The sequence below is a fragment of the Pseudochaenichthys georgianus genome, chromosome 19, assembly GCF_902827115.2.
Source record: "Pseudochaenichthys georgianus chromosome 19, fPseGeo1.2, whole genome shotgun sequence".
NCBI lineage: Eukaryota > Metazoa > Chordata > Actinopteri > Perciformes > Channichthyidae > Pseudochaenichthys > Pseudochaenichthys georgianus.
The window spans coordinates 17,780,526-17,806,858 of record NC_047521.1 but is presented as its reverse complement, the minus strand read 5'-3'; the positions used below and the strand labels follow the sequence as shown (position 1 = coordinate 17,806,858).

The 26,333-nt window shown below is 40.3% G+C and overlaps 1 protein-coding gene across 2 annotated transcripts in view; it reads right to left on the bottom strand.

Annotated features, from left to right (window-relative positions):
* The window catches only part of LOC117464959 (SH3 and cysteine-rich domain-containing protein 2-like), a 26,673-nt gene continuing 340 nt past the window's right edge, over positions 1-26,333 (bottom strand). Inside the window, exons 1-11 of one of the 2 annotated variants that reach the window (XM_034107749.2) lie at positions 26,280-26,333; positions 15,403-15,772; positions 13,753-13,847; positions 7,438-7,522; positions 7,146-7,258; positions 6,979-7,042; positions 5,755-5,810; positions 5,497-5,585; positions 3,387-3,438; positions 2,235-2,372; positions 1-1,922 (exon numbers count right to left, since the gene is read on the bottom strand). The exon at positions 26,280-26,333 is cut by the window's right edge and continues 340 nt beyond it. In XM_034107749.2, the coding sequence (XP_033963640.1) occupies positions 1,824-1,922; positions 2,235-2,372; positions 3,387-3,438; positions 5,497-5,585; positions 5,755-5,810; positions 6,979-7,042; positions 7,146-7,258; positions 7,438-7,522; positions 13,753-13,847; positions 15,403-15,772; positions 26,280-26,333 (1,215 nt within the window). In that variant the 3' untranslated portion in view covers positions 1-1,823. The remainder of the gene's footprint in view (positions 1,923-2,234; positions 2,373-3,386; positions 3,439-5,496; positions 5,586-5,754; positions 5,811-6,978; positions 7,043-7,145; positions 7,259-7,437; positions 7,523-13,752; positions 13,848-15,402; positions 15,773-26,279) is intronic. The other variant, XM_034107750.2, reaches the window with a different exon arrangement.

Genomic DNA, 26,333 nt, shown 5'->3' with positions numbered 1-26,333 from the left:
AGGATCAAAAAGCAGCTAGCCATGCAAAGAACTAGCCTGGTAGTGTGCATTGAGGTGAGAAAGGTATATCACCTGGGTAATATACGGATCCTGAGCCATCCTTGGTTCTAGCCAGTGAAGGTAATGTTCAGGTACAGCATGGTGCTGGCTGATCCAAGGATGGACACTTTGTAAAAGCTGGAGTCCAAATTCAAATCTTGGCAAAAGCACAGGAATATACAGACACATGTGTGGCTACGCTGGAAATAAGCTGAGTACAAAATAAAGTAAGTGACTAGAACTGTTGTGCATAGTATTTGAAAAGATTTGTGCTCACAGGGCTGGGTGTTAATTGAGCAAAGAGATGCATACATTGTTAAGTGGGATACAATACATAATGATCTCCTGTTGTTTATAACTGTGAGGTTAATGCCCTTCGCTGGATACCTGCAATCCTCTTCATCAGAGCGCTATTCAGAATTATTATATATTCAGTATCTTTATAAGGATATTTACAAATACAGTCATCTTTATTTACAGTTATTGCCGCAACCAAGGCAGTTTGTCACTGTCTTGTGGTTTATAATGAAACAGCAATAAATCAAGTGATGTGTGTTGATGTTCTGCCGTGTCTCACCTTAAATAACAGACAAAATAACAGTCCCTCAGAATAATGCAAAGTAAGCTGGGAGAAACATAAGCCATTCTTGAAAACGTCAGCCTTTTTTAACAGTTTGGAACATGGCTACTGTGAGACAGATCGTTTGAAAACACTTCACTACCTTTTTTAACAAATAACACTAAGTTTGGTTTTCCTTCATCCCCCTGAATTACCTTTTTTTCTCTGCTCTTCCATGCAAGTAAAGCGTCAGAAAGTAGAGACGGCACACCATCGTCACGCTGTGGACAGCCATTATTACAGGACTTTACAATGAGATAAACAACGCTGACGATATCATGACAGGAAGCAGATACTCTTGTTTGATTTGAAAGTTACATGGGTGTGTGTAAAGAGTGTCATTGAAGTGTGTATAAAAGCTCCCAGAGGTGCATGCAAAGCATTTGTCACATAGGAGCTGTGAAAAGCAAAAATGTACAGTAATCCAATCACGGGAGAGCAGTCTGAAATTCGTGTGTGATATGCCAGTGTGACTTTCATGTGAACTAGATGTAGCAGAGAATACTTTGTTTTCAAATGTTTTTCTTACACACAATGTATTACCTGAATCATTTTATATTCGGAGCAGGACAGACACATATCCTGAATCCAGCCATGCTGCATTCTGCACATACAAAACTGGATCGACATGGTTTATTTACCCTTTAGGCGAATCTACTTGACTGTTAAAGGTTTTTTGAAGTATTGCACAAGCCACTACAATAAACAGCTACAATCTTTCACAATCTCTTTTGTTTTCTCTACACGAACAGTGAAATGGAGACTCACAAGGCTTGGACGCGCCTTGACATCATAGTAATGAAGTCCAATCGACGGGTGACCAATGGAAATGGCTAGTGAGGTAGCCAGACTTCCTGCACACTATCCTCTTCAACATGATGCTACATTTCTGTTGTGAGTGTGTATAAAACCACACAAAGTAAAAGTTGTGCTACAAGAAAAGTAGCCCTTCCTCCCCGCCTCCTTTAAGTCTTAAAAGCTTCTGCAGTGAAAAAGCAAAGTTATGGAGTTTCCCCCACTTCCGCTGCTAATTCACGGCCACTTTTTGGAGGTGATGGAGGTGGGTGGTTTGCGTTCAGTGAGGTGTTGGGTAAACACTCCTGAGTATTCCTCCGTCATCATCATTGTGAATTTCTTTATCAATCTGAGGGTCAAGGAGAAGTCGTCATATTTCTAACAGATAATTCAGAGGGACGAGGCCTCTCTTCTTCCCGCTGCTCAGCCGGAGGAAACCGTCAATCTCCTCGTTCTTCCCCACACAGATCTGCAGAGGGAGGTGGGGATGGAGCAGGAGGAAGAGGAGGAGGAGGAGGAGCAAGTTACATTCAGTATTGTGAGAGAGGGTTTGTGGACTGAGGCGAAAAAAAGCGTGCTGCAATGGAAGCCATAACATGCTCTGTAATATCAGCAGTTTTCTGCATGCATTTGCATACATTTAAAAATGTATCCAGCCTCTGTGTGTGTGTGTGTGTGTGTGTGTGTGTGTGTGTGTGTGTGTGTGTGTGTGTGTGTGCGTGAGTGTGTGTGTGTGTGTGTGTGTGTGTGTGTGTGTGTGAGAGGAAAACGGTGTGCTCACCTGGGCCTCTTTTACAGTCATCTGGCCTTTGTCTCTGTTGCCATGGAAACCATCCGTGACCTTCCACACACGCTCACCAGGGCGGACCCGCTGCACAAAATTGGCCGGGAACAATCCCACCTTGTCTCTGCTTTTTCCCTGGTAAACACACCCCGACATAAACATAGTTAGACATAGATTTTCTTGTTTCTGGCTGAATTGGGAAAAAAAGTCTCCTAATTGCCCGTACCTCAATAATGCATGATGCCGACTACTGTCATAATAAGCTATTATAATTTGCTGTCTTGTTGACAAAAAGGAACTACAGTATTTCCATCGTTTATGTCTCAACAGAAACCAGTCGTAGGCTTCCTCCACTGCAGTCCTCGGCGGAGCATACGCTCTTTGAGGTTTTTTTCTGTTGACTTGGCCGGTTGCCTACATTTGCATAGCATTTACATCATAGTAACATAATGGAATTTAAATTAGGCAACACAATAAGCTGAAAAATACAAATAAAAACAACGTTTGTATTCCCTAATTAGCAATGCCAGTTCTAGAGCAAAAGGCATCTGCAGTTGTGGAGCCCTAATCCCCCCCCCATCCTCTTCAGAGACTCTGGCTGGCACATGAGTGTGCAGAGCCCCATGGTGCTTAGTAAGCTGTTTCACTCGTGTCCAGATGTTGGTTCATCCACATTTAGCAGAGGCATGTTTACATTAGGAGGGGGTTTAAATGTGCTTACTGTACGTGAATGGCATTGCAGTGATTATCACTTTCAATAATATATGATACAACATTTTTTTTGTATAGTTGTACTTTTTAAATCTGCAATAAAATGTATTTGATTGAAATATTGTACTACATTTTCCTGTTGTCTGATGTAAATAACGTACTGTCCTTCGCAGGTGAAGGTGAAGACTTCCAGCTGCGTCATTAAACACTGATGGCAATCCTCCTCTTCTCCTCTAAATAATGACTAGATCTGCACACCCACGGTCCTTTAAGCACATCAGTCAGCTCTTCAGTACTCTGATCAGTTCTGCTCGGAATAGAGGAACTTCAACTGATTGTTTGACCAGTTTAATATGTGTGTGTTACTGTAATAGGTATTTACAGGAAATCTGGAGATTTATAACATTCAAGTTCTATTAAGATCTTTGCGCAGCCTACCTTCCACCAGTCCTCGTTGGAGTCATCTGTGACTTGAACTCTGTCGCCAGGCCTGGAGGAACAAACGCGATCAAAAAAAGGTTCAAGGAGAATTGTTATATATATATATGTACATTTAAATAAAAGCATGTATCACTGCAAAATAGGAAGCTTCATCCAGCAAACACTTGCTTATCATAAAGATTGTAAACAGGGGCACACAGCTAGCCTCCGTGTAGCTTTCAACATTCAAATGTATAGACTTGGAGTTTCAGGCTTTGCACTTTCCCTCCTCAGCTCATACCTCAAAGACCGCACCTACAGGGTAACTTGGAGAGGGTCAGAGTCCGACCCTTGTCAATTAACTACAGGGGTCTGTCCTTGGTCCCCTCCTCTTCTCTCTGTACACAAACTCGCTCGGAACAGTCATTAGCCCGCATGGTTTTTCATACCACTGCTAAGCTGACGACACCCAATTAATTCTGTCCTTTCCCCGCTCAGAGACCCAGGTGGTCGCACGCATCTCTGCTTATCTAGCTGCATCTCTCAGTGGATGTCTGCTCATCACCACAAGCTCAACCTTGACAAGACTGAACTGCTTTTCCTTCCGGGAAAAGATTGTCCCACTCTTGACCTAACAATCAACATCGGCACCTCTGTTGTTTCCCCGACTCAGACTGCAAGGAATCTGGGTGTGACCCTAGATAACAACCTGTCCTTCACTGCAAACATCGCTGCTACAACCCGCTGCTGCAGATACACGCTTTACAACATCAGGAGGGTAAGTCCCCAGCTGACCCAGAAAGCAACGCAGGTTCTGGTCCAGGCTCTCGTCTAGACTACTGCAACTCCCTGCTGGCTGGTCTACCTGGATGTGCCATCCGACCTCGGCAGCTCATCCAGAATGCAGCGGCTCGCCTGGTCTTCAACCTTCCTAAATTCTCCCACACCACGCCGCTCCTCCGCTCACTTCACTGGCTTCCGGTAACTGCTAGAATCCACTTCAAGACACTGGTACTTGCGTACCATGCTGCGAATGGATCTGGCCCTTCCTACATCCAGGACATGGTTAAACTGTACACCCCAGCATGTGCACTCCGCTCTGCATCAGCCAAACGACTCGCTGCACCCGCGCTGCGAGGGGGACCCAAGTTCCCATCAGCAAAAACACGTGGGTTTGCTATCCTGGCTCCAAAATGGTGGAATGAGCTCCCCATTGACATCAGGACAGCAGAAAGCTTACACACCTTCCGGCGCAGACTGAAAACTCATCTCTTTCGACTCCACTTCGGGCAATACAATTACTAACAAAGCACTTGTATACTAATAAAGGACTGGCTTATCTAAAGCCAGTTGAGTAGCACTTGAAATGTTTTGGCTCTATGAAACCTGATGTACTTATATGATTCTGTTTTCTTCAAGTTTGTATCTTCTTGGTCGAATGCACTTATTGTAAGTCGCTTTGGATAAAAGCGTCAGCTAAATGCAATGTAATGTAATGAAAGAGGTGTCCATCCTTGGCAGAAAAGCAAATATTTCCCTAAAATAATTCCTAACACAGAAACAGGTTTACAATTAATGAGTTAGTGAGTACAATTAGGCACTTATTGCCACATTAAGCACCATTTAAGTAGCATTTAGACTGCTTTTAAAATCAAGGTAAATTATAGTCCCAAATAAGAACAGGCTTCAATAGTCAGGTAGCTGTGATGAACTTGTGTGAACTTTGCATGAATAATGTAAAGTACTGTGAATGTCACCATAAATGGCTATTTTTCAGAGGGAACTGGACTGCTCTGTCCATGTATCAGTATCCCCGTTGTGCTGTCTTACTGCACAGACGCATCCTCCAGATTAGTGGTGGGTGTCACCACACTCAGCAGTTCTCTGCACCTACTAACATACAAATACTTTTTTTTGGTTATGTTACACACTCAACGCAGCTGTTTGTCCTTTCCGGCCTCCCAGCACACTCCCCCCTCCCGATCCAAACGCTGCAACCCCCCTCTAATCCTCCTGCCGAGGAGGCAGATGGCGTGTGAATGTCAGCAAAATGATGACCAGGTACACAGTTCCTCCTCTACCCTCTCATTTACACAATCAGTACAGTATGCAAAGAAATGTGACTGACTGTAGCTCCAAGTCGTTCTTCTCCTGAGGCAGGAACTTGTAGAGAGCCACATATGTGTGGATGGAGTGCACCTCCACTTTCTTAGGAGTCTGATTAGAAGAAGGAATGTCGAAAGATAGACGGGGAGAAAAAAGATTGTTATTCATTTGTTTTCCCATGTGGAGTTCTGACTTTAGGTGAAAAGTAGGGAGAGTTTGAAGGGAGTTGACAGAGTGCATTTTCACCAAGAAAAATGGCAGAAGAGTGCTGACTACACACCTTCAGGCTGACTCTGTCTTCTGAATCAGCCTTCTCACTTTCAGGAGGGGTGAGCACTGGAGAGACAGAGAGAGAAAAGAGGAAGAGAAGGAAAGACAATATGCGTGAAATAAGGAAAGGTCACGTGTAAAAAAACAGAGAGAGGAAGAGTATAGGTGCGAGAGACAGAAAAAAGTGAGGGATACACAGAGAGGTCACTTAGCGACAAACAGATGGAAGACAGAAATCAAGGTCATGTACTGCAAAGTGGCAGCAGTACAAACAGAGATGATCCCTCCTCCTGGGACTAAAGACAGAGAGGTTAAAGAAGTGTGGAGAGAACACACACATACTCACTGTATCGCTCACATTCTGTCCCAATAGTGTCACATTATGGAGAGAATCTCACCATTGGTACTTTATATCTTAAGAAATCAAATGTATCCTCTAAGGATTCCTGTGAAATGTACAGATACTCAGACTCAACTGTTTTAAAAAAGGGTTGATGAACCAATCAGTTTAGAGTTAAACTTATGGGGAAAGGCCTATCTTTCTTGCTTCAAGTTAAATGAGAAGATCACTTCCACTGCCACGGGAAATACAATGGAAAGTAAGGGTACAGTTAGAGTAAAAGGCAGCATGTGGTTAGCTTAGCATGTAGCCTTGAAACGGGAGAAAACAGTTTACCAATTTACACACTATATATTTTTGCAAATTGTCCAAATTAGATATAATGTTTTAATTATAGTGAGATTAATTTTAATAACCTGTGTACTGTACAATTCAGCTGTAAAGCTAAGCTAACCGGCTGCTGCTAGTAGCTTTATGTTTAAAGTAGACATCAAAGCGGTATCAATCTTTTCATTTACCTTCGGAAATAAGAGCAAACAAGCCAATTTCAAAAATGTGAACCTATTCCTACAAAACCTTTCAGTATTGATCTGAAAGATACAGGGTTTCATGTGTTTTGTTTACATTAACATTGAGCTATGTTTTAATTGATTTAAAACCAAGTCGTTGTGTTTCAGTTAGCTAAGAATTAACCATTAATCTTTAAAAAGGGAATGGGTCTTCTTAAGTCCCATGTTGCTCTACCGTGTTTCTACATTAGCCCAGAAAAGGCAAACCAATGTAATGGATTGGACACCATAGAGAATAGTCACATTTCAAAAAGAGACACACACTGGTCACGAAAGCTGCCAAAACAGACTGTTATCAGTTACGAAGGAAAATGATTTGACTTACTTCCTGGGATGGGCTCCTCCTCAGCGATCGGCTGGTTTTCCAGAATGTCTGGCAGGTTTTCTTCCTATAACAAAGAAAGAAATGAAGTCAGCAAAGTCAGCTTTATTTCTGTGTGATTAATACATGAATTTATATAAATGACATGAGGACTATGTCTGTTTTCATACCTCGTCACAAGGCGACTCTGAGATACTGCTGAAGCTGGAGCGGCTCAACTGAGCCAGCGACGTCCCATAGCGCAGCGCCTCATACACAGGGTCAACACTGCTGTTATCTGCCTCTACACACACACATACATAGGGACACACGTGCGGTTTTATGGCAGATAGTATATACGGACAAACACACACATCTCATGTCAGGCATCGAGGATCGAAGGCCAGAGACACGGTGATTAGTCACTCTGAGATGTTGGTTGTTGGATGCTGTGAGAAATCATCCAGAGTTTCCATCACTCACCCTGAGCAGCGGGGGCCTCTCGGACCACTCCCAGCGTGTCCGCGGTTAACAGAGGGGAGCTGAAGTTTCTCTTGAAGGCTCCTGACTGAGAAGCCGGGAGAGACACAGGGAGACAGGAGGGGGAGGACAGGGGAAGGAGAAACGTTACTTGAAGAGGAAAGAAGACAAAGGGCAGATGTGATATTATTCTGTAAGACAATACCTGCGTGGTTTGATCTGGAAGACGTGGGCCTACATTGAGATACAAGCTCTTTGTGTTGTGGTGTTTCAGCTCATCTGAAATCTCCTACAAATAACTTTGATAAAGATACTTTGAGGAAAATGTGGAGGCACTTGGATTATGTACTATCCATGAGGACTAATCCAGAGTAATTGTATTTACTTCACTATTTTAATTGTATTAATTTTACATTTGAAATGAAGTGAACTGGATGCTTCAAGTTCCTCTGCCAGTTGACAGTCAATTATAACTGTTACTGTAACAGTTGCATCTATAACCCAGCACAAACATTAAAACGTTAAATTAATCGAAATGCTAAAAAACATGTATACACTTTGCAACCCATTTGCAACAGAGTTAGTCAGGGAGGTGCTACAAAACATCTCTTTGTAAATGTTGAACTGACAGCCATACAACGTTTTTAAGTTAATTCAGCTAATATATATGCTAACATATGATTTAAGTGCAGGGAAGGTTAGGAATATAAATCTGCTTTTCAAGCTTTTGAAACCAATACATCTGCTGAAAACTAATGCCAATTCTCCATCGTAACCGCAATGTCCCTCATTGTTACTCCGAATACCCAGCCTGCTATTGACAGTGAATTCAGAAACGTTGCAAAGAAAAATGTTTTTAGTTTGATGTCTAAATTGATGTTATTCCTCCACGTTATGGACTGTAGGAGGAAGAGGATGATTTATAATGCAAACTAACTGTAATATAAAAAATGTTTTCATCTTGACACTTGTATGTGGGATCTGCGAATATGATCTATGAGCGTTTTATTGCCGACTAATGGTGGCAATAATACACTCACCATTAGCTTTAACATGGTGCTTCTGAAGCTATATCCCCGAACACGCCTGTGCGCCTAATGGAGTATGACTCCACTTTTTTTTTCTTCCTGCCTTCAAGCTATTCATCCATGTTGTCTGCGTATTGGGGCACCAGAAAGATCCGTCTCTATCAAATTGTAGATCTGAAGACGAACACCTTTGATATGCGATTGTTTCTTTATTTAGCAAGAACAATATGTTTAGCTGCAGAACATGACTCATCAGTCTGAAAGATAAAAGTCCTGTTTTCAGAGGCTGTGATGAATATGTCCTGTGTTCCCCAAATAGAAGCATATTTAAAAGAAAAAAGTATTTCTGCTTTTAATCTCTGCATCTTTTATCATCCGTTTAAAAAAGATTCCGTACATGCCGAGAATAACATGTAATCAGAAAAATGCTTTATCTTTTTAGGGTTGATTTCTTCTGGCCTACAGGCAGTTAAAACCCTTCATTGTATAACAAAAAAACCTTTATCAGGACATACTGCTCAATGCTAAACAATGTCAAAAAACATCTATAAATCAGAAACTGCGTCATGAAGTATATAGGAATATTGTTGTACACTCATTGGGTGTCTGAACGTTTCTGAAAAGCCAAAGTGAATATATTTATAGCAGAAAAGAAAGCAATCAAAATAACTGCCGTGACGATCTGACAGCTGTTGTGAGTAGAGCTTGTGAAGAGCACAGAAGTCATCCAGAAGTGAAACATAGCTCTAAGGTTCGGAGGGAGTGTGATGGCTGTTCAGGACTGACACACAACAATTTGCCCAGAATAACTTCTTTATCTTCCTTCTCACACAACACAAACTTCACCTCTACTTTGAAAAGACTACACGAATCTCACTGCTAAAACATGACTGAACAGTGTGATTGTATAACACATGACCGAACAGTGTGATTGTATCCCTTTATGCAGCAATTCTAAGACTGATATTTTGGATGGCTTCATATATGCAAAAAAACCAACATATCTGATTTAAAGTTATTATGATATACAGCAAACTCAACCATTTATAAAAAGGCAAAAGTGCTCACATTTAAAGGTCACCTATTATGCAAAATGTGTCCCCTCTGTTTTAAGAGATTCAGAAAGTTTCTGGAAAAAAGATTCTCTCTCTTTTTGTCTGAAAATGAGCGGATCAGATTTTTTTTATTTGACTTTGTGATGTCACAATGTTGTTTTGGGTTCTGCAACCATTACCTAATACCCAACCAAGGTAGCACCCTTATCACCTGAATCCGCACCTTTTTAAACCAGACACTTCACAGAGGAGGCCAGAAGCAGTTCGTTAGCATCTAAAGCTACAGACACAGAATCAGCCCTTTTGGAACAGTGCTGAAACAGAGGGGTTCATGGCACGCTATAATGCATGATCTGTTTGGTGTTTGGAGGTGGTTTTGTATATATCCTATAATATATTGTTGATAGGGGACCTTCAAAGAATGATAGCACACAATAATGTTTTCATCATTAATGAATCTGCTTATTATTTTCTCAATTCATCGCTTAACGTTTGTTCTTTCTAAATATTCAATTGACGATGATAAGTATTAGAAAAAGGCAGCGGTCAGTTTTTAGTTCATTTCAAACTCTCCTATAATTTAACCAACAGTTGCAACTCAAGAAGTCAACAAGTATTTCCAGGAAACACAAGATACAAATCAAATGTAAACACGGTCTGTGAATAAACCATCGACAACACATCTGGCAAATGCTTCACTTTCTGTTAAAGTAAATTCATAACGAGTCACACTCTGATCTGCCATTGCTCCCATTTTAAACATACTGATGTGGAGTAGACCCATTCTTTCCTGAGCAAAATAAACTGTTCTACATCTTATAGTACCATTCAGCTCCAGATCAACATATCAGAAATGATGACTGGACAGTTTTAGAGAAAAGAGAAGCTAAAATGTCCCTCTTTGGTCAGACAAAGCAAGATGGGACTGTGGAATAGTCTCTCACAATTTCGGGTAAAATGGGTTTGGGTGTAAATCTTTCTTGCAGAAGCAATTATTTTGTGCCGCGCTCAGCAGGCCTATTTCCTTAATCAAAGGGTAATACATCTTTAAGCCTAATTAACATTGATTAGTAAAATGTTGTCGGGAATCCAAAGTCATTTTCAGCAGCTTGGATCTGGAGATATTTTAAGGCAATCAGTCATATATCGGTGCACTCAGCAAATGGGTTAGGAGTGAGTCAGAGGGACAGCGTTAATTGATTTTCCTATTTTATTTTTAACTTCACTACAGTACTTTACATACCTATAATTTGCCAGTTGTGCCCGCTTTAGTTTTGTTTTTTTGCTGTGAATTACTAGAGGTAGAAGGAGTACTCAGATTCTTTGTTGAAGTAAATGTAACAACGCCACATCCACAAAAACTTGGTTTTAGGTAAAAGTCCTGCATTCAAACTGTACCCATATGTAGAAACATGGTCCATTGTGTTGCCCATTGATATGATAAGATATTGAGCGCTCCACTAGCTCAGCTGGTAAGGCAAGGCAAAGCAAAACAACGGATATTATTATTTGTGTGCCTCATCTATTCATTCACTTGGAGTATTTTAATGATAAGCTAATTTGAACAATTGTATATGTAAATCTCTCAGTCCACTAGGATTGTCTTAACCTGTAATCTAAAGAAATCAACTTCTTATCGAGAATTGAGTGTGGGTCTTGACAAGAAAAAAAACACATTATTTTGCAAGATTCATTAATTAATTAGTTAATTATAGGAAAATAATACTTTAAGGACCCTTGAAGAAAACAATTAGGAGGTGAGATGGAGAGGTTTGCAGTGTGAGCCACATGTCACTGATAAAAGAGAAGAAAGGCTGTGCAAAATAGAGTAAGTTGAAATAGAAATGCTACAATACCTGCACATTGTACCTTAGTGCAGTCCTTAAATTAGTGTACTTAGTAACTTTCCACAACTGCTAGTTAATCCACACAGCAGCACCGATACCGTGTTTACTACGTCTAATGCTCTTCCTGCGCTTTATGGAGTCTCGGCTCTCTCTTCTGCCTGCAGCGGATACGCAGGCTCTGGCCTCAAGTCTGCACCAAACACAGGAATTAGATTTATTGTCAAACTAATTGCCAAGAACATTCCAGCCTTTCCTACATTTCAGTTTCATTCAAATATGTATGATGAAGCTCATACATTAAAAAAGATCACCTGAGCTATTAATGCACTTAAGATACAGTAGGTGACATTTCAGAAGCAATCTTTTTGCACACAAAAGCTTTGGATGAGGCACTTTGGTTGAGAGTCAGTGGCCCCTGGACCTAGAGGTATGTGGATGTCTAAGAAGGAGCCTCGACCCCCATGCAATTTCAGTGAAAGGCCTAATCCTTGCTTTGATGAGTGTGCAGTGATGGAAAAGGACACCACCGAAGGCTTGGCGAGAGCCTTCCGTGTCGTATCCTCCAGGGATTGTGTGCGCCTCAAACACACTGAATTTCACACTGAATTAGCCAGACCAGCTGGTACAGAGAGATATTGATTTTCCAACAGAGTTGTGAGGGGAGGAAGGAAATGTTGCACGCAGACAAGAGAGGAGAGAGGAAAGAGAGCGTTGTGTGAGAAAAGCAGCACATGCAGGAGGACGGACAAAAAGGCTGAGTGACAAAATGTTGGGACCTGGCCACCGAAACTTCATCAGTGTCATCCTGATCCGCTTGACTTTTTCTTAGATAGGATATAAGTGATATGAGCGTTACCTGTACAAACATTTCCCCGTAAGTTAGTCTACCTGGCAAAGCTGTGGTCAACCCACGTTCCATTTATAACCTCTAGCTTTGTGTCCCTCCTGCTTTGAAAATGGCTTTATCCTCTTTTAACAGGACCAGGGATTTGGGGCTAAGCATATTACCAGGACTAAAGGTGATGCCAACTGACTGACAGAGACAATTACAGCATCCAGATGCTCTTCATTTCTGCTGACACAATGCATTCTGGATATGGCACCAGCCTACGGAGAGCACATTCATATCCAGTACATTTGAGAAACAAATACAACATAATAAAATGTCTTTAACTATGTAAATAAGATGTTTGACCATGTGGTCAGTCGGGTTCGGGAAGAGAACCGCAGCAAGCAAATGTGCAAAGCAAAAAGTACGCATGGATATTGGATTATTCTTACAAACTACCCAATTTAAACATGTTACGAAGGCTACGAAGCTGGTTATCAACTCAGTAAATCAACCAGGGTTTCTCTGTCCTGCTGAGAGCGCGTTCACGTGAAAGGGACGGGGTTAGCAACATTTGACCAATCACAAACATGGAGACGCGTGCTGACAGCGCAGCGTCATACTTCATGAATGAATAGTGTAAATAGCTAATCCCGCTTCGTAGTACAGGCCACGTAACGCTTTTAACGAGTTACTCGTTTAACAAGTTACTCGTGCGCACGAGTTAATAAAGCGTGGCCTCGTATTTAATCAATCAATCAATCAATGTTTATTTATATAGCCCAATATCACAAATGTTACATTTGTCTCAGTGGTCTTCACAGTGTGTACAGAATATCAGTATGACAATACGACACCCTCTGTCCTTAGACCCTCACATCGTACAAGGAAACACTTCCGGAGAAAACCCAGTTTAAAGGCAAAAATGGGAGAACCCTCAGGGAGAGCAACAGAGGAGGGATCCCTCTCCCAGGACGGACAGACGTGCAACAGATGCCGTGTGTAAATTGAAAAGATAATACATTTAAAACGTGGCCTCGTTGTATTTAAAGCATTGCCACGCTTTACATCTCGTGCGCACAAGTTAATAAAGCGTGGCTACGTTTTATTTTTTTCTCTCCATGAACCCTCCAGGGCTCCGTAGAAAGGTGATACCAAGTGCCAAAAAAAAAAAGAAAAGAGTATCCATTTCATTTTGGAGAACATCCGAATCATAGTGCAGATATAAAAAAAAAAAAAAACACTTACGTAAAAAATTGCCGGAGGTCTGCATTAAGTAAGTGCGATGCATTTGAGGCAACTCATTATGAACTCTTAAATATCATATGTTTTTGATCACAAATATGCAAATCCAAGTACTTTATGGATATTTCGCCTCTCAGAGTTTCACACCCCTGTTCACACTCAATGACCACATATCTGAGAGTCATATCGCTGCCAGACAAGTGCTAGTAACTTAGATTTTTATATTGTATGTGGGCAGTAAAGTGTTACAATAGCTTCATAAAAAGGTGAATAGATTATGGTAGTGATGTTAAAATAAGTCGAGGTGTTCTTACCTTTCCATTGCAGGGCTGCTGGGAGAGCTCCGAGGAGCACCAGAGGTGGGTCGCCAGCTTGCAGGCTCGACAGCGCAGCCCCTGCTTGGAGTTACCTGCATGGACATCAGAAAAATAACACCTCTTAGTGGACTGAACACCGCGGTCAATATTTCTATTATCAGCAACACATTAAGGACACAGCGAACGGCAATATCAGGTGCAGAGAGTGTGATGGAAATGGAGGGAAGGGGTTGTGAAGGTCTTTTATTCTTTGAGGTGTTTGAGTGATTTAAAAATACTTTTCTTTCCGAGAAGCTTGGTAACCAGTTTATTTTAGTAAAAAAGTGTCCGATTTTTTCCTCACATGTGAAACCCACACTGAGTATTATATAAACTGCCATACAAACATCAGCATTGACAATTGTACGCCACATGTTCTATATGCACATTTTCTTTTACCAGTTCACTGGCCTGTATTGGACTAGGTAAGGAATGTTAAATATATATTATTGAATAATTTACTGATTTGATTACATAGTCTGTAAGCTCTAGCTAATTTAATGATCTCAAATTGATCAATGTGTTTTCAAGTACGTTCAAAACAGTTTTGTCAAGCATTCAGAGTATGCAAATTGTAAGAGCAGTTGCAGTACATAATCAAAGTAAAAAGAAGAAGACCGCTGAGAAACCTCAGTACACCAATTGTATTACAATGAAGATACAACTCCCAGGGGAGCCACATAAACAGGATTGGACTTCTGCACTTGCAGTTAATCTTTTTTATTGGGAACATTTTTTGCTGAAGAATTAGACCTCTTGCGAACGATCCACAGTAAGATTTGTGGATACCTGAGTTACAATCTTTAATCATTTGAGAACCACAGACAGAACGTCTTTGATTATTTTTGGATGAAGTGGCAGAATTCCCAGTGTTGAAACCTCGGCAAATAAACCCAAAATATCTGCAACCCCCTTCAAAATCTGATGCTCCACTCAGCCTATTTTAACTGATATCTTTGCACATTTGTAAGAAATGCCTTGAATCAGAGAAGCTCATCAGGTCTAAACCCACCAGACTCAGGGACAGTTTCATTCCACAGGCCATAAGACTATTAAACATGAACTTGTTAAAGAAAATCCATAAACATTCATCCGTTTGCATCTTGCTAATTATTTATCCAATATATCATATTTCCATTTACTTGTATATGGACTCTTCTTGCACTATTTCTATTTTATTTGTATTTACTTGCACATGTCAAAACATTTTCTTGCACTATTTGATCTGTTTTATGTCCTATATATAGATAGATAGAATCGGAGTGATGAAACCCCTCTTTAAATGGTCACACATGCAGAGCACACAGCACACAGTGACATAAGGCCTCTGCATTTAACCCATCCTAGTACCAGGAGTCTAGTACTAGGAGCAGTGGGCAGCTATTGTACAGCTATTCATGTTGCACTGTTGGAGGAGCCTGTGACTTAAGTTGTTCCATTGCCATATCTACACTGTAGCACTGTAACAACTTTTATCTTAGCTTTCAGAAGTAAACAGAATCAGCTTATCTCTGCATTTTGGGAGACCTTGTGCAACACATTTATTTCCTTTATGAAACGACGAAAGTAAGAACATTTTTCTAGAAGTATCTAGTACCCCTGACCTACCTTGGATCATATGTTTGCACCCCTGGCAGCTGGTGGGCCGGCGGAAGACGTGCTCCTGGAAACAGTGGGTTTTGAGCGGCTGCACCGGAGACTTTAGCTGGTTTTTGGAGGGCATAGACAGCGAGGGGCTGATGGAAGGTGAGCGGGATGACAGTGAGAGGTTGGGACTGGTGGACGGGGAATGGGACGGAGAACGCTCATAGGCCAGAGGGGAGGAGGAGATGGGGGGAGGAGGACATGGCAGGGCTGTAGGGGAAGTGATGAGGGCGGAGGGAGGGCGGGATTCGCCGTTATTGCGCTGGAAAAAGTTGTCCATACTCTTGCTACGCATGACGGATTTGAAGGACAGGGAGCGCTTCAATCGTTGCAACTGAAAGACAAACAAGAAAACAAGAAAGGTAAATATGAAGTCAAATTACAACCCGTTACAAGATATATGTGTTTTTGTTTCAGAGGAATAAGGATATATTAACTGAAAAAAACACACCCACTGAACCTCATGTGTCCAAAGAGACTAAAACTTGTCCTAAGGCCTAAAATAATGTCTACCACAGTTAGGTCCGTTTTGTTTTTTCCTCATGCAACATACGTATTATGAATGTGTTTTTGTTTATTGTTTCTCTACTCAGAATTGGGATCGGCTCAGATCAATAAAAGCTTTGATGCATTCATCAGAAATTGGCAACACTTGAATCAAAATGTGTTATTTATGTTTCCAGGCCTCTGTCAGTTAATATGATTAAACCACACACACACACACACACACACACACACACACACACACACACACACACACACACACACACACACACACAGTCTTCTTAATTTGATTGTCTAGTTATGACGGTTTAATGTTACAGAAAATAACTTGGCCAGGGGCTTTAAGTCCTAAAGTGATGATTGATAACCAGTTGGATACCATCCTTTCTTTTTACCGTGACAGTATATACAGCAATAAGGGGAAGTTTAAAGCTGAAACAATAAAAGTGGCAAAGGCAAGGGGAAAACTGTCTGGCTCGAGGGGATGTGCAGTGTTTGAGAAATCAGTCTGTTCACAGTCTCTTAGCTCTACCCTCTGACTGTCCTTGCCCTGCCACGCTGGCTTCTGATCTTCCAGCTTAAGCCTTTTCCCCCTTCTTTCCTTGGATCATAAATTTGCCATCCCATGCGAATCCAGGCGAGTCAATACACCCTAAAATTCACGTTTGATTAGTTTTATTGAGCGGCCTGCACCTTCGCATTTAGTGCCGTCAGTGATGCGCGGCGAACAGTGTTTATCTTTGACTATCGGCCTCCATTCCAGCATCCAGTGCTCTCGGCTACAATAACGAGGAAGGGATAATGACAAACAATTATGGGGATTTATTAGCGATTGGATCCAATATGTTTAAATAGAAACCTCTGTGGACTTATACATCAAGCAAATTGCCCGGGGAATGATCGCAAGGATGTAATAGTTCTAAGAAAAGCATCTCTTCAGTTTACACCAAGCTCATTAGCTTACTGTGTTAGCCACAGGGGTGATAAGCAGACTAATGATTCAAACTTATATTAAATCATAGATTGGTTTATGTTGTGGCATTTACATGTTTTTGCTTGTTGTGGTCAAGCAAAACGTCTGACATGTTTCCTCTGCAAAAGAGGAGAGAAAAGGTAGCATCCTCATCATGCTTGTTGTACCTTTAAAAAGGCACCGATCCACCTGATCAATAGCATCGAGCCGGTTCCTCTTTTTCTCCCTTAAGCTTCAGATGCAGATGCCAATTAGTTTGAGGGATGAAAGAGTCTCCCTGTTGACCCATTAGCGACTGCCTCTCGTAAATGTTTTCTACAGGGAGCTGAGTCCATGCTTTCCTTAATGGCCTTTTCTTGGCTCGACCGGTGGCCCATTCAGTAATGGATGTTCGCCTCTATTAGATTTTTTTACTTGTCTGACTTTGTTAACCTCCTCTGCGTTGAAGGCCTGCCTTTGCTTCATTTCCAGGGGGAAAGAAAAACAATTTATTTAGGCACACACAAGGTAGTGCATCACTGAAAATCAAAGCTTAACAAATCTTGCATAGCTTTCACACAGATTAGAGAAACTAGAACTTACCTTAAGATGAAGAATACAAACTTAATTAATGCCGAATAGGTTTTTAAAAGGGTTTGAATTATCATGAGATGCTTTAGTATTTACTCAGTTTAACTTGCATTCAAATCTAGTATTTCCGCACAGTTAATTGTTATGCTAGTGAAAGGGATTTCCGATAAGAAATGGTTCCTAGTTGTCGGATTCCTTGTAATTGCATGCCTCTGTGACTATTGATTCATTGTATCAATACTTTCCATGTTTAAAGTGTCAGGAGGTGGGCTGGTTAATGTTAGCCGTTAGCAGCCAGTGGGCAACACGGTCCTGCTGCTGAGGTGAACAACTGAGCTAACAGCCAACAGAACAAAAGTTACATTGGGATATATTCAGTACAAATGAGTGATGGGCAAAGATAAAGTTATGTGTTCAAAGGTCATCTTGTAAAATGCAGTTTTTGGCAAAGAAGTTGAATGAAAGATGTATGTGAAGTAAAGTTTAAAAGCTCAATGACTGTGGACCGTATAGTTTGCATGAAAACCAGAGTAAATACAATCACTACATAATAAGTAAGGCAGTATTTGCAATTTTCAATAAAGACAAGAGCCTACGATGCCTGTTACAAGGGATTTGATTAATTGATCCATTAAACCAGAGTGTAACTTGAGTATTTGAGGCCGGTCCATTGAGAGAAGGCACTAAACAAATCCACAGCACAGGTCCTGTTACATCAAATCATTATCTTATCGCCAAGCTTCTCAAATGTTGTAGCTGCAGAGCATCACAGCGCAACTATCCGTCATCGACATTACTTATGTGTGGCTATTTGTAGGGCTGCTCAATTAATTGTATTTCAATCGCAATTACGGCTTGCAACGATTACGAAAACAACGTGATCGAAATAAAACGATTATCTTTTTTTATTACTTTTTCTTTTATTGGTTTTTCAGTTGAATTATACTTAAAGTTCAGGGTAATCAACTGTTAAAAAAATTCTCCAATACATTTATGTTTTCAAAGTAAAATAATTATCGTTTTTAGTCACCGTGATATCAATTATTGACCCAAATAATCGAGATTATGATTTTTGCCAAAATCGAGCAGCCCTAGCTATTTGTAACTATCTTAATATATTCAGTCTATAGTAATTATGTGTGTTTGTAATGTAGAGCAAAACCAGCTTTGCTGTGCTTTCCTACAGTACATCCCATAACATCCAGAACTCAAAAGCCAGGCTCTAATGATTGCACATATCTATATTCCTGCACGTCTCTCTGTAAAGGTTTATTTATGGCTTACAGAACGAGAGAGCCATCACACTCAACTACTGACGGTAATTAGCTCATCACAGTGCAAGCAGTGTGGTGTACTACAGCAGACTGGGGTTTGAGGATGAAGCGAAGAATAAAAGAAAAGGCATGAGGACAGGAAGTAAGGAAAAAATAGGAAGAACATAAGGAAGAAAAAAGGAGCTTAGTGAGAGAGGATATAGAGTGAAAATACTCCACCAATGCACCAGGGTCTTTCTCTCTCACCCCACTGTCAGACAAATGGTACAGTGGAGACAGAGCAGACGTCTCAGCCTTGTTCTGCAGCCGTTTGAAAATGAGCACAGGGATGTTTGGTGAAGACTTCTATAAATAGGCTGTTGTGAGCAATGCCTGGATACATTAATGATTAAGAAAGAGTGGGGGGTTGGGTATTCACAAAAGATGCCTGTGAAAGGCGAAAAAGTCATCCTGCTGCCACGACGATAACCCACTCCCAAGAAATATCTTTTTTACAACTCATAGGTGGTGCAGTGAGAGGATAGCATTCTAAATAGCCAAATCTACCAGCTAAGAGTTCTACTTATAGACAGTTCTCTGAGCTTCACACTTATGTAATAATGTTTTGACTGTGGTCATGCCTTTAAGCACATACCGTACAGCCTATTGACTGAGATCTTCAGGAAAGAGGATAAAACTTTCTAAACCTGAACACAATGTCTGTTCTCTCTGGAACATTTTAAACAAGCCCTCCTGCCTTGACTATGTGTGTAGGTGCACAGCTATGCAGCCAGCCAATTATAACAATGATGAAACTTTGAAAACAGTATCTAAAAACAACTTTGATGACAGTGATTACGGATCCCAAAAATAGCTGAAACGCCTTTAACAATCAGTCTACGCCAAATGTAAAAATATGATTAGAACGGTAAAGATTACACTGGCGTCACATCTATCATCAGTGAAGGAAAACATTGTGTTCCCAAGTACAAGTAAGAAAGGAACCATGTTAATACTCTGCATTAGTATTAGTGTAAAGAGTAAAAAGCTACTCCCCAATTTCCGCCAACTCAGCACATTATGCCCAGCGCATTGTTTTATTTCCTCGGGACATCTCTAGCTGCTCATGAAATTAAAAAGGTAAACTGAAAAACACAGAAACCTGATTAAGTTTGCCCGTGTTCTTGCAGTGACCCGAGTTTTAAATTAACGGAGACCTCATTAGGCTGCATCCTGGTAGGTCCTGAGACGACCTTTTGTGCAAATGGAAAGTGGTAATGCTTCACTGCACTGCTGGCTGCTTGGAACAAACTGAAAACGTCCTATAACCGACAGTTTAATCCCTTTTTTTGAGCTCAGATAATGTACTATATCTATTACAGAAAGAAGAGCATTAAAGAGATAAATACATGAGAGGTTGGACAGTTTGTATTTTTAGGCACATTTAGACGTAATCAAATTAACTTTGTATAATAGTTTTAGGTCGCTTCATCAGATTAGTCATATAATTCCCTTGATTTGTACTGCGTTAATACCCCTAACCCTTTTTACTCAATAGTTATATATCAAGGCAAATACAAACTCAGACTAAATAAAGATTTTCCAGATGTGAAGGGAAACTGAAATTAACCTTAAGAACCAGAGGTGTGTCTGTGATCTATTGTATGTACAAGGCGTGATTTCACAGGTGAAAGAAATGGTGTGATTCAAGGTAAATGATCCTCTCTCATTGTCTAGGCTCTGTGTGTGGCTCCTGTTGTTTGAAAGGCTGTTTCGCAGAGATCTGTGAGCCTCTTTCTAGCAGGGACTTTGCCAGCTCGCAGGCTGCCTGTCTGAGCGTGCAAAAGAAGCTTGCATTTTCCAAATCCAGCCGTTTGAAAAGGCTTAACTGCATAGAGAGCCTTTGCAGTAAACATTAAGTGACTTCCACGACGGCGCTTTGATTTTCAAACCATGGGGAAAGAACAACTCGGCAGGGTCTTCATAACAATTTGGTTACCCAAGAGGCTGTTTTGTCTCACAACACACACCAAGATTATGTTTTGATCTTGAGTATGAAGTAGGGCTGCTCGATTATGGCAATAATCATAATCTCGATTATTTGGGTCAATAATTGATATCACGATTATTAAAAACGATTATCCATTTACTTTGAAAACATCAATTTATTGGAGAAAAAAATTGTTGAACAGTATGTTTTTAACAGTTGATAAGTATATATAAGTATAAGATTTAAGTATAATTCAACTGAAAAAACAATAAAAAAAAAAAGTAATTTGAAAAAAAAAGAAGTAGTAATAACAATAAAAAAATTAATCGTTTTATTTCGATTACGTTGTTTTCGTAATCGTTGCAAGCCATAATCGTAATTGCGATTAAAATACGATTAATTGAGCAGCCCGAGTATGAAGCTTGAGAATTATAAAGTGTTTGTACTGATGATATGTGTTTTTGATTTGAAACACCCTATTAGCCCTATAGCAATACCATACAGTAAGAAAAGTGAATGATATCCTGTTTTATGTTTTATTGTAAATATGAAAGTACTGAATATCAGTTTCATTGCAAGTGTATGTTACACACCAAGCTCAAAGCCTTGATAAGAAATAATTCAACTAAAATACTAAAGAAATAAGATTAGATGTGTACATTATATTTACATTCAAAGCATGACCTTCTTTTTTGACCTTTAGGTAAATTCAGTCATCTTTATTTAGGGTGAATGAAGGAAAAATGTAAAGCAGCCACCCTGACATGATTAATGTCATTCGTAAACTAGGGTGGAGAGAAAGTCAAGTCTATTTTTTTAAAACTTTAATAATTTAATGTTATTCTAACCGCTAATGAAGGAGTGATATTAAAGTTAAACCAAAGTTGCTGTCTACATGATTATTTGTTGATGCATTAAAAAGTCTCGCAGCTAAGTGTACTTTGTACAGTCCTGTTCAAGGTGAAACAGCCGTTCAGAGCGGAAACTGTATTTTTTTCCAGTCCATTAAATTAAACATCTTTTTGCTTTTAACAAAACAACCTCTGAAGTCCAACCTCTCCAAACCTAAGGTCAGTACTAAGCAAAGGACTAAATAAAGTCCACACGTATTCCCTCCTGACACTGCACGTGGGAATCTGCTGTCTCAGCAGCATTTTAGAACTCAATCAAAGACAGTAATTCAATCATCATTAATCCAAAAAGTGCTGGATCAACATTAGATACATCAGCACAGCGGTGACAACGTAAAGTACAAAAAGTTGGTTTGCATTGAATGATAAAAACCAGTATTGATGTCCCATTATTCATGTCTGTCTTTCCTAATATCAATCTCTTCCCTTCTCCGTCATTGTGTCTCTTTCTGTAACTCTTTATCCGTTTTCTGTGCAGACTATAGTTTTTTCAAAGGTCTGCAGTACAAGTCAATCATTCTGGCAGGACTCAGGAGAACCACAAACATATTGTGGTCTTACAGAAGTGAGTGATTGTCCTCCTGCGCTAAGGGATACAGAGGATACAAACACGAGGTATACGCTGTGCAGACATGTCATCTACACCGTCCGATCATATGATGGCACAGACACATGCTACAGCACATCAGAAAACCCCTTTAGGAACTTTAGTTGTCTTCAGAGAGAATAATTCAGAAGTCAAATAAAGTGTTAACGCTATCAAAACACGTCCAAAACTAAATCAATAAAACAGAATTGAATAATTGTCCAATGTTTGGCTTGATAGCTTTTAAATGATTTGTTTCATGAACTGTAGAAATAACAAATTGATTGTTTTCATGTTCAATTAAGAAAAGTAATTTTGAGTCTTAATTAACAAAAACTGTAGTTACAGTAAATGACTGCACTCGCCACTGTCCAGTATGTTACCCATCGGATTAATATATTGCTTAACCCTTCCACTTTTCTGTTTTAATTATGTGGTATTCTCTTGTTTTTCTGCAGTTTCTCCTTTTCATGCCTATTTCTCTCCACAGGTGTACTTTCTCTTTCTCTCCATTTCTGACTTCCTGACCTCTGTCATGATATCCTACTCTTAAATCGCCCTCATCCTCTCAAGCACATCATCAGCCAGCTGCTCAGAGCTATGGTGGAAGAGGACAATGTAGGAAAGGAAGGAGGAATTTGAGATATTAATGGAGTGGAAAGCAGTTGGAAACAGACAAGGTGTTGGGTTTCATTTAACTGGGCCACAGTCAATAATACAGGGACATGAAATACATAAATGGAGAGAAATAAATAATAACCAAGAGAGACAAAAGGGGACGATAAGGAAGTTAGTGAAAAGAACACGGGGGGAGCTCTGAAAAGTGAGTGTGAAGGACCAAATCAGAAGAAAACCAGTGCCATCATTTCACCTCATAAAAACGTCTTTGCGCCGGCTGAGAAAGTGATGTGTTGGGTGAAGGCCCCGGAGACCAGGGCAAAGCTCCACTCATTATCAGCATGCACACCTGCTGTCTGTTCAAACTGAACTTTATGTGGCAGATTATTTTCAGCTAAGGTCTCATTTACTCCTCTAATGGTTCATTCTTTGGAAAATGTTGTTTATTATTCCAATAAGTCTACAGGAAGATTGATACCACTGTTATGTTGGCAAGGTAAGGACAGGGCAAAACAGCTAGCCTGGAGACATCCAAAAGTAACAAAATGTGCCTATTGGGAGTTTAAAAAGTCACTTATAAACCACATTTCACCAATAGTTACTGGTGAAAAAAAGCCAGCATAACCCCAATTACATTTTTTATAGCATAGATTGTGTGGACAAAATAAACTAAAAATATATCGTGATAAATAAGCAGATTGTGTCCTCTTTTTTGGTCCATGCTATTTATTCCCCCGAGTTTTAATGCTTTACAATCATAATTAGTTAACACACATTCAATTAAGGTAAATGAGGTAAAGTCAAATATGTATGGTTTGAAAAAATAACCATAGTCCCTGGATTTTTTTGACCTACCATTCTTCAAAATATAAATGTCAGACACTACGGACAAAGAGTGCTATCGAATTCATCTCACTCTTGTCAAAGTGGATAGGCGTATTTTACTAAATGTAAATGTTTTCCTTTAACCATTGTTTTGTCTTTCGTAACTCGTCATACTTCACCATGGCTACTGTAGTACCACTAGACGAAACACACTTGAATGGCGTGCGCTGCGAGTGATTAGAGAGGAATAATAATAGTTTCACAGCCATCACCTTGCCCGTAGGTGTAGGGGTGGAATAGCTATTCATTCTCTGTCACAGCATCTATTAGAAGCACTCCAGAAAGCTGGTAGGCCCACTTATCACTGTAATAAACACTCAAAGCCGAGGGACAGTCGGGGGACAGAGAGGCAGTGGAGAGTGAGAGATGAAGGAGAGAGAGCTGATGAAGAGATGAGAAAGACTGCAGAGAGAGGCGATATGAGGAACCGAGGCAGAGACAGACAGTGAGGCAGAAGAGGCGGAGCAAAGGGTTGAAATAGTTGTGAAATAATACAGTAGGCTACAGAAGTGAGGATATTGAGTGGCAGAAAGAAGCTCTAGAGATACCCTGTAGCAGAAAAGAGACCCTGTGGATGTAACACACATTTAATCTTCCTTTCCCCCTTCGTTCTTTTTTTCTGAGGGATGTGGAGCGGTCACTGTTGCCAGCTTGGCAAACACCGAGCTCCACGGCTGACGCAGTACGGAGGATTGTTTCCTCCCTGTTCTGTTTTGCCTGGACCACCATTTGTGTGAATTATGACCCAGGACACAGCAAACATCTGCTAGCTGATAGGCTCGTAAATTCACCAAGCACCTCAACGCCCACCATCCATTGTGTGTGTCTGTATAGTCAAATAGAAACAACAAGGGGCCCGTCCTGCTAGGCTTGTTACTGGTCCCCGTGGTGATGACTAACAAAAGCCAGCCTTAATGGGATTTGTTGTTGTGATTACTGCCGCAATTAAAGCCCTTCTTGAAGCACATTTGAACATTTAAAAAAAAAAAAAGAAGTTCTGTAGGAAATGTAGGCCAAGTCGGTAATGTAAGTGGGAGTTTGTTCTCTCACTTTGAAGTTCAGATCCAGTTTTTGTCATGAAAGATCAAACAGCAACAACAAGTCAAATCTTGAAAAAAATAAACTTTTGGTAAAAATGTGTTTGGTGGTTTGTGCTTGTTTGATCACAAATGAGTTGGGGAATATGCACTAACATGAGAACTGCATTAAGGTGGATAATACTGTTCTTCCTAATGTTGAGGCAACTTATTAAAGAGGCTTTCATTTCACATACATCAAACTGAGCAAACGAGGTTATGTTTTGGGTTAAGTTAGTTTGTTTACAGGATTATGCTGAAAACGACTGGTCGGATTTTCCTTAACAGTTGATGGAAGGGTGGAGTTAAGGAAAGGAATAGATCTGAATATCAAGGCATATAAAAAGATATATGTTTTTATGGCATTTGGCCTTTGCGGAGGCTCTCCGAGTGACTTTTTGTAAACCTATGTTGTTTCCTCAATGAAGTTAGTAACCTCCCTCGCAAGGGCTAAGAAAGCAGCATATAAAGTTCCAAACAGAAATACTTAAACATGTTGTAATAACTCTGAAAGAAGCCTAGAAGTAGGATAAGAAGATTAGCAATCATTTGACAAATACATTAAAGCAATCCTAAACTATTAAAGATATATTCTTCATTCATCATTTGAATTCCATGTTGGTAGTGCAAAAACCCAAAGGCTTTCCTCCTATCTCTGACCATACAGAAAGCAGATACGTCTTGTGATCCAATATCGTGATCGCAATATGAACTCAGGATGCAACATGGTTTCAGAATACTGTATTAATGTGTTTGTGTCATATCTGAAGGGCAGATGATATTCAAGCAGAGAAAGCATTTACAAATGGGGATGAATGGGAAATGAATTGGCATCTTATTCTATCCATGCATCTGCAATGTTTGCCACCCTGGTTCTTGTGATGGTCCCCTGATTGTATTCCAAGATAATGGATGCAAGGCTACAAAAGGCACAGGCTCATAACTCCTCTGCTTGGACGCTGTACTGTACACCTCCAACATTCACTGCATGTACACCATATTATTGATGTCTACGTTAAATCAAAGTGAAGCCCAACCAAAAACTGCCACACAGCAGATTTCTTATCTTGCCTCGACCTGCAGCTATCCATAACTTGTGTTTACTCCATAATTGTAGTTCTCTTACACACACAGGTGCACACACACAAACACACAGGTACACACATACACACACTTTCATGTAATCTCTGCCCTCTGCTTACTTTGAGGTCAGGGTAGTTACAAGAATTAAAGCAGCTATCAAAGCGGCTTACAGTTGTTATGCAAGACATGCAACCACTACAAAATTAGCCTTCCAAGACAGAAGGCGCCTTATTAAGTAATGCATACCATAACCATAACTCATGACTCCAAAATAGATAAGATTAAATACGATTTCACTATTTTTAATGACACATTAAACTAGGGAAAACCTTGAATAGCCAAATGTTTGTCATGGGTTAAATCAATGGAATAGCGTACAGGTGTGTTGGTACCTTTGATTCTTGCTGGCTGGGCACGGTAGGCTGTGTTCGGTGAAAGTCCCGGTT